This window comes from Nerophis ophidion, linkage group LG06 (assembly GCF_033978795.1).
Source record: "Nerophis ophidion isolate RoL-2023_Sa linkage group LG06, RoL_Noph_v1.0, whole genome shotgun sequence".
Classification (NCBI taxonomy): Eukaryota; Metazoa; Chordata; class Actinopteri; order Syngnathiformes; family Syngnathidae; genus Nerophis; species Nerophis ophidion.
Genome location: NC_084616.1, coordinates 32,872,369 through 32,885,991, shown reverse-complemented (window position 1 = coordinate 32,885,991; position 13,623 = coordinate 32,872,369). Strand labels below are relative to the sequence as shown.

The following is a 13,623-nucleotide window of genomic DNA, read 5'->3' as shown; positions in this document are numbered from 1 at the left end:
TGTGCCCTTGTCTGCATTATCCTTTCCATCCTTTGTAACTGAGCTACTGTGTGGAACTATTTCCCTTGTGGATCAATAAGGTTTGTCTAAGTCTAAGACCCGATGGGACTCGGCGTGCCACTTCATGCGAAGAGGAGATGAACTCTGTAGTTGCACTTCATCTTCAACATAAATAACATAGCTCCACATGGCATTGGTGAGCCTTTGACACCAGGTTCCCTCGGATTGGCTCTGACCTGGAGAGTGGAGGCATTTAAAGTGACCAATCAGAAAGGATGGGGAGTTGTTGGCTGTGTATTTATTGCCCGCCCCTAAGTTCCAAAAGGGGGAAAGAGTAAAATCCATCCATGCAGAGTATGGTTTTTACATGCAAGGATTTTGGCATGATTTGATACCATACATTTTTTTTTTCAAAGTCAATCAATGTGGCATAACATGGGGAAATTTAAGTGACGTGAATTATATTTATATAGCACTTTTCTCTCGTGACTCAAAGCACTTTTATATAGTGAAACCTAATATCTAAGTAATATGGGTGGCACTGGGAGCAGGTGGTTAAAGTGTCTTACCCAAGGACTCAAAGGTAGTGACTATGATGACGGAAGCGGGGATCGAACCTGGAACCCTCAAGTTGCTTGCACGCCCGCTCTACCAACCGAGCTATACCAACTCTAACCAAAAATACATCTTGATTCCAAAAGCCTGCTATAGTGTTTTGAGTCTTCCCTGAGCGGGTGCGGATAGGAGACTGTCAGGTTCAATAACATGGGAAACAGTAATACCTGACAGGTCATAGGCCAAGTACCAGAGGTGGGTAGTAACGCGCTACAGTTACTCCGTTACATCTACTTGAGTAACTTTTGGGATGAATTGTACTTCTAAGAGTAGTTTTTATGCAACATACTTTTACTTTTACTTGAGTATATTTATAGAGAAGAAACACTACTTTTACTCCACTCCATTTATCTACATTCAGTTCGCTACTCGCTACTTTTTTTATCGATCTATTAATGTTTGTTTTGGTTTTTCAAAGTAGGATCTACGCATGCCTGCGTTTCACCAATCACATGCAGTCACTGGTGACGTTGGACCAATCAAACAGAGCCAGGCGGTCACATGACCGTCATACGTAAAACCAGACTTAAACAAGTTGAAAAACTTATTGGGGTGTTACCATTTAGTGGTCAATTGTACAAAATATGTACTGTACCGTGCAATTTACTAATACAAGTTTCAATCAATCAATAACAAGTGTAAAGGAAAAAATACACTTTTTATTTCAACCGTACTTCCCGTCAAAAGCCTAAAGACTGATCGCACAGTTCCTGTCTTCACAATAAAAGTGCCGCTCCATCGCGCCTGCGCTAACAAAATAAGAGTCTCGGAAAGCCAGAGAAAACCCGCTAGCAAGCTACGGAGTTTGCCGCCAATGTAGGGACGGCGTGGCGCAGTGGGAGAGTGGCCGTGCGCAACCCGAGGGTCACTGGTTCAAATCCCACCTAGAACCAACCTCGTCACATCCGTTGTGTCCTGAGCAAGACACTTCACCCTTGCTCCTGATGGGTGCTGGTTGGCGCCTTGCATGGCAGCTCCCTCCGTCAGTGTGTGAATGTGTGTGTGAATGGGTAAATGTGGAAGTATTGTCAAAGCGCTTTGAGTACCTTGAAGGTAGAAAAGCGCTATACAAGTACAACCCATTTATCATTTATCATTTATTTCTTGTAAAGTGTATAAAAACGAATATGGAAGCTGGACAAATAAGCTGCCAAAAACCAACAACTTTCATGTGGTATTAGACAGAAAAGAGGAACTTTTTTTCTCCTCCATTTGAAAACGTGGACGTTATCAGCACTATACTGTCTGATTCCAATCAATGCATGTATATTCATTTAAACACCTTTAACATGTGAACAAGAACGGCAAAATAAATAAATATAAATTTTATACTGTATATATAAATGTATCCATATATATATATATATATATATATATATATATATATATATATATATATATATATATATATATATATATATATATATATATATATATATATATATATATATATATATTAGGGCTGGGTAACGATTACAAATTTTAATCAAAGTTAATCGCACTATTTGTCCGATTAATCGCGATTAACTGCATTTTATACGCAAAGCCCAATAATGAATTCAAAAGTAGTGTGTAGTGCACCTTTATTGGAATATTCTCCCACATGAACAAAAGCGCCAAAATATTTGTTGTGCAAACACAATTTAAATCAGTCCTTGTTAAACAGTAGCAGTTAAATAGCATATTTTATGAAAATCAACTCAAAAAATGTAAATACAAACATTTAAGCTTATTGCCACTGCCAGGGTATTTAAGTTATCCTGTTTGTTATAGAAAATAAATATAATCTACATACAAATCTCTGAGCCACAATCATAACATCTGAACAGGCAATTTCTGAGGTAACAGCAGAAACATTTTTTTTTATCAGGGATCTTATGTTTAAAAAACCTATATTATAGGCAGTGGGCTGTTTTAGGGAATTTTTGATCAAATTATCCGTAATAACAATATTAATAATGTTGTGTTTATTCTGCGTAGTGCACTTAGAATAATTACGACCATATCTAGGAATTGATATGATGGGAATTTTCCGATTGTTTGCGTGGTGCTTTGATAAACTGAACGCATCATATACATAGTACTATATTGTGATGTTATGAGCCAGGGGAAAAAAGAACTACCCTACCCAGCATGCAACAGGAGTGATGAGCATGTGCGGTAGCCCGGTATAAGTTGTGTCGCCATGACGGCATCTTGTATGTTGTGATATGCACGCTCTGAAAGCAAACGTTAAGAACTCAGCCAACACTCCTCGTCTGCATTATTGATAAATAGACAGACAACACATTTACTCCGCTGCTTCACAGGCCGCTGGATGTAGCCGGCAAAGTATTCCCACGCTAGCTAGCCGGTCTAGCAAGCACGCGTCATTCAGTCCAAAACGGCCCGATCTATCCACATTCAGAATTGTCTGGCGGTCGTAAGTGATCCCGGAGTGACCACGCTGTAAGCCAGCCATGAAATATGCAGAATTGTCCGGTATTTTTGCCAAATGTTCCATCTTTACCAAGAGCCCCTCGAAGCCGAAGCTTATCCGGGCGACGCCATCTTGTTAAGAAAAGGCGTTAACAAAATAAAAGCATGTAAACAACATACGCAAATGTGCGATAAAATAATTGTCGGCGTTAATAGATTGATGAGTTAACTCGTAATTAACGCACTAATTTTCCCACCCCTAATATATATATATATATATACACATGTGTGTATGTATATGTATATAAGAGGTAGATCACCTCGACTTGGTCATTTATTAAGTAATTGATTAACGTTGAAAAACTTATTGGGGTGTTACCATTAAGTGGTCAATTGTACAGAATATGTACTGTACTGTGAAATCTACTAATACAAGTTTCAATCAATCAATCACTGAATGCCTACTGAGCCTATGGTGCTGTTAAGTTATTGTGGCTCAATGTGCCCTAGTATTTTTTTATTTTAATGTACTATTATTTAATATACAATATTGTTTTAGTTGCTTAAGAGATATTCCTGGCTCTGAATTTGCTCGTTGCTATTTTTATGTTTTTGTGCATTATTTGTTGCCGTAATCATTAAACGAACAGGTTACTCATCAACTACTCAGTACTTGAGTAGTTTTTTCACAACATACTTTTTACTTTTACTCAAGTAAATATTTGGGTGACTACTCCTTACTTTTACTTGAGTAATAAATCTCTAAAGTAACAGTACTCTTACTTGAGTACAATTTCTGGCTACTCTACCCACCTCTGCCAAGTACTGGTGTCAAGAAGCCAAGAACTGACCTGAAAGAAGGCCACCACCAGGTCAGCCACACACAAGTTGACCATGAACACATGCATGGGCGCGTTGTGCTTCCTCCTCCTGAGCAGCACCCACAGCACAAAGCTGTTCCCCAGGGTGGTAAGAGCCAGCACCACTCCCAGCACAGCGATCTCCATCTGGGCCAGGCCCTGATCCCTCACCCGGGGCGGGGGTAGCGGGTGAGCAGTGGTGTTCGAGCTATTGTCTGGAAAGATCCCGAAGAAGGATCCTCCACTGTGGGAGCCATTGGGGTAGTTGAATTCAAGCAAAGATGGAGCAGAGTGGTTGTTTCTTCCCGTCACGACCAGAGAAGAGAGGGCTGGAGCATCCCAGTCCGTTTCCATGCCGATGCTTACCATTCCTGTCAGACAAAAAAAACATGGTCATGTCTGGAGGATAACAACATCTCAAGTTGTCTGTGAGTAGGGTTGTCTCGACATTTTGGTATTGGTGTGAACATGTATTTAGGTACTTTTCAATACTTTTCAAAATAAAGGGGACCACAAAAAGAAAAATCAGTATTGGCTTTATTCTAAAACAAAATGTTATGATACATTAAACATATGTTTCTTTTGCAATCAAAGAACAATTTTGGCATTCAATAACATAATGAACACACCAGACAACTTTTCTTTTAGTATTTGGGAAGTAAACAGGTTACAAAGGCTCCTAATTTGGCTGCTGATGTATGCAGTAACATATTGTGTCATTTATCATTGTATTATTTTGGCAAAATTATGAGGGAGAAGCGGTACACTGCAAAAACTGAAATCTAAGTAAGATTAAATATCTTAAATAAGGGTGATATTTGCTTATTTTCTGTCCGATAAGATAATTCTTCTCACTAAGCAGGTTTTGTGTTAGTGTTTTACTTATTTTTAAGGGTTTTGGTCTGAAATGATCTCAGTAAGATATTACAGCTTGTTGCTGAGATTTTATGACCTATATTAAGTAAAACATGCTAGAAACTAGAATATCAACTGTTTTAAAGCTGTGTCATTAACACTCACAAGTGTAAAACTACTTTTTAAAAAAGTAATTTCTTACTTCAAGCATGAAAAAAAAAAAATCACGATGCCGAGCGCATATCATGATGTCAAGGTAATGGCACTACCATTTACTTAATTTAAGTATATTTTTCAACATATTGAGCAAAAAGGTCTCTTTTTTTTTTCTACCGAGAAAAGTGCACTTGTTATTAGTGAGAATATACTTATTTGAAGGTATTTTTGGGTTGATTGAGGTTAGCTAATTTTACTTATTTTGGAAAGTCTTGACAACCCCAATTTTCTTGTTCTATTGGCAGATAATTTTGCTTCGTTCAAATAAAATACCCCTAATTTTTTATTTTTTTTCCCCCCTTGTTTTTGAACGCTGACTTTTTGCCGTGTAGAAATGGATTATTACTCTATTTGTTCATTTACTGGTAATATCTAGTTACTTTCTGTTTTCATACTGTATGTTCTATATACACTTTTGTTATAATGTAATTAGCACTTATTATTCTGTTTGGATACTTACATACGTTTCAGGTGACACTACACATTTTGGTATCAATCCAAGACCAAGTAGTTACAGGGTCATAGATTAGTCATAATTAAAGTTGTCCTGTTTCCGGTTACGTATTTCCTTAATTTAAAAACAAGTAAAAAATAACAAAACATTTAAATGTAATTATTGTAGTATCAAATATCGATGTCATTATAGTTACATCAAATATTGATATAATTATTGTAGTATCAACTGTAATATCAACGGCTCTTTTACTTGGTATTGTTAGAGTCGATATCCACCCATTTGTTTACATTCAGGAGCGCAGTTACCTTTTGTATCCACCTGCGGTGTGTAGAGAGCATGTTTAGCAATTCCTCATCTTGCAGAGATGATACTTGTAAGAAACTTACTTTATTTGTCGCCATGGAGGCGAGGATTAGAGTTTTAGAAGCAGCTAAGATACTGTGGACTACTAGCTCCTAGTTTTTAAAGCACCGCTTGCAGAGCTCCGCTTCAGTGTTCATAGCTTTGCCCTTATCATTAGTTTTAAAGTCAAAATATGTCTATTCTCCCTCTTTTTTCTCCACGCTGTTTCCGCTTGCAAGTGGTCTGTGTGAGTGTTGACTCGGGTCATGCGTCCCGATCATACTTGCCAACCTTGAGACCTCCGAATTCTGGAGATTGGGCGGGGCGGTTTTAAGGGAGGAGGAGTATATTTACAGCTACAATTCACTGAAATTCAAGTATTTCTTATATATATAAAATAAATACTTTAATTTCAGTGTTCATTTATTTACACAAATACACACACGTTACACTCCTCTACTCATTGTTGTATTTGAAAATGCAATTCTTTGCAGGCAGTAGCACAGCCTTTGAAGGAGCATAGGTATGGGCAGCATCTGTAAAATGTAATTTGCAAGAAAGGAGTGAGTTTAGGGTTGAATTGTCCATCTTCGTTCTATCCTATGTCACTATCTTTCTAACCATGCGATGCATTGCTGTGTGGCACGCACAAAAGTGCCTTCATCAAATGCACCAGAGTCTGGAATCCTCCATCTCTCCCTAGCATACCCCTTCACCTTTGAGCTGTCCTGGGTGAACTGAAATTCTTGTTTCCAATCATTTTGGAACTTCCAAGCGTACTTCTTCTTCTTACTTGTCGTCGCCACGACTGTCTCTTCTCCATTCTTCTGCTTTTCTGTTATGTTTTTGGACAATACTACTTGCCGTAGTTTTGAAGCAATGCATGTTGGGAATCCAGATTTTGTGTGTCAGTGTATTAACGTGCTGCCTGTAATAAACACACGGTGAGAAATAGCTCCATGCCTGCCTACTTTATGGGTTATAGATAAAGCTATGGATAATGGAGAAATATATATAATAGTCTCCTTCTTGTTGTGTGTGCAGTTGCGCACTGAGCTCCAAAAGCCATAGATGTTATAACGTGACTGGCAGACGTGACGACAGGCTGTCCTCACTCAGGTCCGGATGGAAATCGGGAGAAATTCAGGAGAATGGTTGTCCCAGGAGATTTTCGGTAGAGGCACTGAAATTCGGGAGTCTCCCGGAAAATTCGGGAGGGTTGGCAAATATGGTCCCGATGCCATCAGGCGCATGAAATAACAGTAATGGTATTTTTCACAGGCAGTATAGTACCTTTTTAAATTAATTAGCATTGCGGTGCTTTATTAATACGAGTATTAGTACAATCCTATCTGTGAACGTGGAAAATAAGCTGCTGCGAGGTCGTGAGACTGTAATTTAGTGCTCTTTTTTTTTCTTCTTCAGACAATTCTATCAACATGCTGTGGATTTATTTTGAATGATTAATAGCGTCATGTCTACTTTTCCAAAGGCCTGGCAGATTCCCTCATTAATTGTGTCTTCAGAATTTGATTGCAGCCTTGTCTTTATCTAATTTGACGGACAGACGCAAAAGGCCAGAGGGTATGGATCACGCTGTCATGTGAATATTATTACGTCTCAAGTTTTTAATAAGCCCAAAGTGTGTGTGTTTGTCCACCACTCAGATTATCCTCATCTGCTTGCCGCAAGTCCAGCATGGTTTATTTTCTCTTTCATACTTTCTCAAGGTTGATTAAACAGATTTGCCCTCCATCCCTCCATTTTTACTCCTTCACCTCCCCTGTCATACCAGGCTTACTCCCGTTCATTCCTGTTTTTCCCTTGTTTTTGTTCCCCCTCTCCATCCCTCTCTTGCATACATCCTGTCATTTTTCTCCCTTCTTCATGTCACTCTTGAGCTCAATAAATTGTAATGTTTGTTTTTCTTTGCTTATAAATAAGTTGAAAGTCATAGAGGAATGACATGACAATTTGAGGAACAGAGCCATGGGAGGCTGAGCGCAGTCTTGGTCCAACAAAGTTGCACACGGAAGAAAGTCCTGGAGGAGAAACGGACGAAGGTGATGAAGATATTGCGGAAAAAGGTTCGGAGAGGAAAACAGTCCGGATGAGGTGAATGTTGGCAATGGAAATAAGACAGGAGTTGGCGGCTAAATTTGGATTAACCTTTTTTCGATTAGACCTAGGAGGATTTTCCTCTTTTTTGTCTTATAAATGTTGTCAAAATGTTGGATGCTCATGTTGAACAATGGAAAAGCTTAAAATCATGAGGTTTACGCATTAGACGTAAGATCGCATTCAGTTTTGGATGCCTCTAAATCAGTGGCGGGCCGTGTGTTTACCACCTAGGCCTTCAGTGATCTTTTGACTTCAATGATTACCTCTCAAAATACCATAATTTGTGTCACCACATGATCATTGCTGGAGAAATACTATACAGGACCACATTTACATCCTACTGAGCATTAGGATGTAACAGTATACAAAACGGGTTATTTTCTGGCGCATTCAAACATAAATTATAACGCCATCCATCCATCCATCCATCTTCTTCCGCTTATCCGAGGTCGGGTCGCGGGGGCAGCAGCCTACGCAGGGAAGCCCAGCCTTCTCTCTCCCCAGCCACTTCGTCTAGCTCTTCCCGGGGGATCCCGAGGCGTTCCCAGGCCAGCCGGGAGACATAGTCTTCCCAACGTGTCCTGGGTCTTCCCCGTGGCCTCCTACCGGTTGGACGTGCCCTAAACACCTCCCTCGGGAGGCGTTCGGGTGGCATCTTGACCAGATGCCCAAACCACCTCATCTGGCTCCTCTCAATGTGGAGGAGCAGCGGCTTTACTTTGAGTTCCTCCCGGGTGCCGGGGCTTCTCACCTTATCGCTAAGGGAGAACCCCGCCACACGGCGGAGGAAACTCATTTCGGCCGCTTGTACCTGTGATCTTATCCTTTCGGTCATGACCCATAGCTCATGACCATAGGTGAGGATGGGAACGTAGATCGACCGGTAAATTGAGAGCTTTGACTTCCGGCTCAGCTTCTTCTTAAGCACAACGGATCGGTACAACGTCCGCATTACTGAAGACGCCGCACCGATCCGCCTGTCAATCTCACGATCCACTCTTCCCTCACTCGTGAACAAGATTCCTAGGTACTTGAACTCCTCCACTTGGGGCAGGGTCTCCTCCCCAACCCGGAGATGGCACTCCACCCTTTTTCGGGAGAGAACCATGGACTCGGACTTGAAGGTGCTGATTCTCATTCCGGTCGCTTCACACGATCCCGTGAGAGCTGAAGATCCTGGCCAGATGAAGCCATCAGGACCACATCATCTGCAAAAAGCAGAGACCTAATCCCGCGGCCACCAAACCAGAACCCCTCAACGCCTTGACTGCGCCTAGAAATTCTTTCCATAAAAGTTATGAACAGAATCGGTGACAAAGGGCAGCCTTGGCAGAGTCCAACCCTCACTGGAAACGTGTCCGACTTACTGCCGGCAATGCGGACCAAGCTCTGACACTGATCGTACAGGAAGCGGACCGCCACAATAAGACAGTCCGATACCCCATACTCTCTTTGCACTCCCCACAGGACTTCCCGAGGGACACGGTCGAATGCCTTCTCCAAGTCCACAAAGCACATGTATACTGGTTGGGCAAACTCCCATGCACCCTCAAGAACCCTGCCGAGAGTATAGAGCTGGTCCACAGTTCCACGACCAGGACGAAAACCACACTATTCCTCCTGAATCCGAGAATCGACTATCTGGCGCAGCCTCCTCTCCAGTACCCCTGCATAGACCTTACTGGGAAGGCTGAGGAGTGTGATCCCACGATAGTTGGAACACACCCTCCAGTCCCCCTTCTTAAAGAGAGGAACCACCACCCCGGTCTGCCAATCCAGAGGTACCGTCCCTGTTTGTCCATGTGATGCTGCAGAGTCTTGTCAACCAAGACAGCCCCACATCATCCAGAGCCTTAAGGAACTCATCCACCCCTGTGGCCTTGCCACCGAGGAGCTTTTTAACTACCTCAGCAACCTCAGCCCCAGAAATAGGAGAGCCCAACACAGATTCCCCAGGCACTGCCTCCTCGTAGGAAGATGTGTTTGTGGGATTGAGGAAGTCTTTGAAGTATTCCTTCCACCTATCCACAACATCCGCAGTTGAGGTCAGCAGAACACCATCCGCACCATACACGGCGTTGACCGTGTACTGCTTTCCCTTCCTGAGGCGGCAGATGGTGGTCCAGAATCGCTTCGAAACTGTCCAGAAGTCGTTTTCCATGGCTTCCCCGAACTCCTCCCATGTCCGAGTTTTTGCCTCCGCGACCGCTGAAGCTGCACACTGCTTGGCCTGTCGGTAGCTGTCTGGAGTCCTATTAGCCAAAAGAACCAGATAGGACTCCTTCTTCAGCTTGACGTCATCCCTCACCGCCGGTGTCCACCAATGGGTTCGAGGATTCGACAGGCACCAACTACCTTGCGGCCACAGCTCCAATCGGCCGCCTCGACAATAGAGTTGCGGAACATGGTCCACTCGGACTCAATGTCCAGCACCTCCCTCGTGACATGTTCAAAGTTCTTCCGGAGGTGGGAATTGAAACTTTCTCTGACAGGAGACTCTGCCAGACGTTCCCAGCAAACCCTCACAATGCGTTTGTGCCTGCCAGGTCTGTCTGGCATCCTCCCCCACCATCGCAGCCAACTCACCACTAGGTGGTGATCGGTAAAAAGCTCCGCCTCTCTCCTCACCCGAGTGTCCAAAACATGAGGCCGCAAATCCGATGACACAACTTCAAAGTTGATCATGGAACTGCTACCTAGGGTGTCCTGGTGCCAAGTGCATATATGGACAACCTTATGTTTAAACATGGTGTTTGTTATGGAAAATCTGTGACGAACACAAAAGTCCAATAACAAAACACCACTCGGGTTCAGATCCGGGCGGCCACTCTTCCCAATCACGCCTCTCCAGGTTTCACTGTCGTTGCCTATATGAGCGTTGAAGTCCCCCAGCAGAACAAGGGAATCACCCGAGGGAGCACTCTCCAGTAGTCCCTCGAGTGTACCCAAAAAGGGTGGGTATTCTGAACTGTTGCTTGGTGCGTAAGCACAAACAGTCAGGACCCGTCCCCCCACCCGAAGGCGGAGGGAGGCTACCCTTTTGTCCACTGGGTTGAACTCCAACGTGCAAGATTTGAGCCGGGGGGCAACAAGAATTGCCACCCCAGCCGGTCGCCTCTCACTGCCGGCCACGCCTGAGTAGAAGAGAGTTAGTCCAGCCCCTTTTAAGGGGCTGGACTAATGCATCAGCAATTATAAAATATACTGTAAATTTATCTGCTTGGCTTATGGAACTTCCGATGAATACAGTTTGATTCAAAGTACATGTCATGTTCGGTGGTTTGGATTATGTTTTTGTTATTTTCTGTTGTTTTAAACAGCATTAGTTCCTGTTTTTTGGTGCAATTTGGTTGCCATGGTGACTTATGATTTTCACCTGCCGTTGGCGTAGGTATATATGAGCTCCTTTAATATCCTTTACTTTTATCCTATTTGTATATAATTTAGTTTTGCATGTCTCACGACACATTATCTGTGTGTAATATTGGCTGCATTTCAGATAGTGATTTGTGTGCCATGTTGTTCCAGACCACAGCAAACGTTACCTAACTTGCCAAAGATTGTAATAAATCTATTAAAAGAAGATAGCCTGCCATTTTCTTCAACTTGAACACACACATCTATACCTTTGGCCATTGAAAGCCAGTAATTTCCAGAAGTTATCTCACCTTCTGAGTATCCTCTGATTTATTAATGGTTTCTAATTTTGTAAAAATGTGTAGAATAAATATTCAATTTCAATATTTATATTGATTTTATTTCATTTCTGAAGATTAGCTTGAGTCTGCGACACAGTCATTTTGATAGTTGGCTATTATAGCTTACGTCATGTGTTGCCTTCATTATAACACTTATATCCTTAAAATGTTGCAGTTCCATTCACACATTTAAAAAACACTTTAAGATCAATGTCTTGGAAAAATATATCACTCTTTAATCAACACAGTAGTTAATACTACGGTCGATGTTAATTACAAACTAAATGTGGGATATGAATAACAATGGGAGTATAAGTGTTTGTATGTAGTATGTATTTGGTACAATGGTTTAACTAACACGTGTACAAGGATATTTCACATGTCTTTACTGTTTATATATGTGAACAGTGTTTATGTTGTGTACAAGATGTATTTATAGTATGTTGTGCAAAGGAAATGTCACATATTTAGGAAGCTCATCTTGTATTTGACATTGTTTATAGGGATAGGCGCGCAATACGTGTTCAACTTCAACCTAAACCCTTTCGGTCTACAACATTTTCAATTTATGAATGTACAACTGTTTGTTTATGGAAAACTGTTTGTTTATTTTTTTGACCACTAACCAAAGAAATAATAACAAATAAAATAAACTAACAAAAACTCAACTAAAATACACAGCTTTTCATTTTTTGCTGCTCCAGATAGATTTGTTTTTTTGAATTTTTGGTCCAATATAGCTCTTTCAACGTTTTGGGTTGCCAACCCCTGGGGTAGTGGAATAGTTTGTGTAAATTTATGAGCGAATAACTTTTTACAAAACGTGTTTTGCTGTCCTCATGTTAATGTAATATCAGGGTGAACCCTGATATTAGTTTGTTTTGTTGTGGTGTAATACTGTTGTCGCAAATATCCACGAAGGAGAAACTTGGTACGAATCGTAGATCTAGAACTATTTGGCAGAAGTCGCATGGTGTGCACACAGCATAAATGGATTCTGTAAAAAAAAATTGCAGACATTAAAGGCTTGTTTATTTTAAGCGTGTTGTACAAGGTCCTTAGTAACTTTTTTATGTCAGAGTTAATGTTATAAAGACATTCACATCTAAAATCGTTTTTTCAACAAACACTATAAAGTTGTAAGGATGATATTAAATCTAGACAGGTGTGCAGTCTATGGAGCCCACTGTCTCCCACAGTGTTTTGAATGACACCGCATAGATTTACAACATGCGAAGACAGGTTTGGTATGTAAGTGTTACATTGAATGAGCGTTTCCAAATATCTCCCTTGACTAAAAATAGACAGGTATAAGTGTAGTAATGGTATTATGCAAACATGCAGTGTTGGGAGGGAGAGGTTCTCGAAACTCCACCGAGACCCGCTGGCCAATTAGCTGGTAATAGCGCTGCATGACATATTGTCAAGTGTTACATGCTGGCTTTCACGGAGGAATGCGTTGCAATGAATGCATGACAAGCCATGCCAGCTGGACAGCACCAGTCAGGCGGAAGCATGCGTGAGAGGTAGAGATTCCGTAAAGAACTTGATTCAACTTTCCTCCACATGACCAGTGATTAGCTCTAACTATATTTGTCCAAATTGCACACAACGACAACTTTCAGCTCGCTTGGGTTTTTTAGGGCAGCCGATCATGCCTTCATACAAATATACAGTATATAATGATCTGAGGACTTCCTTTTACCTTTTTTTCCTTATTTACCTTTTTTTAATTAAGTTTTGGGAAAATGTGGTCTTTTTTTCCATCAAAATATCTCCTTGCCTCTCTTTGTTGGAACCCGAGAGTCTTTCTCCCTTCTCTGTAATTACAGTATGAGAGGATTCTTTGTGCTGCTGCAGCTCGTTATACTTTCTATACCATCTTATTATCTGTGGTTGACCATGTGACTAATTTTGAATCGAAGCAGATAAGGTGTAATTCACTGATGAAATGATTGCTCCATCGTGTAATTCACTGATGAAATTATTGCTCCATCACCCATTCACTAGAACTAAATTAGAGAAGGTGATTGTAGAATAC

At 41.3% G+C, this 13,623-nt stretch overlaps 1 protein-coding gene across 4 annotated transcripts in view; it reads right to left on the bottom strand.

Moving 5' to 3' along the window:
• Nucleotides 1-13,623, bottom strand: part of LOC133554538 (vasopressin V2 receptor-like) — a 71,653-nt gene that overhangs the window by 33,880 nt on the left and 24,150 nt on the right. For all 4 annotated transcript variants that reach the window (XM_061903441.1, XM_061903438.1, XM_061903440.1 and 1 more), the window contains one exon: nucleotides 3,885-4,264. In XM_061903441.1, coding sequence (XP_061759425.1) covers nucleotides 3,885-4,262 — 378 coding nt within the window. In that variant the 5' untranslated portion in view covers nucleotides 4,263-4,264. The remainder of the gene's footprint in view (nucleotides 1-3,884; nucleotides 4,265-13,623) is intronic.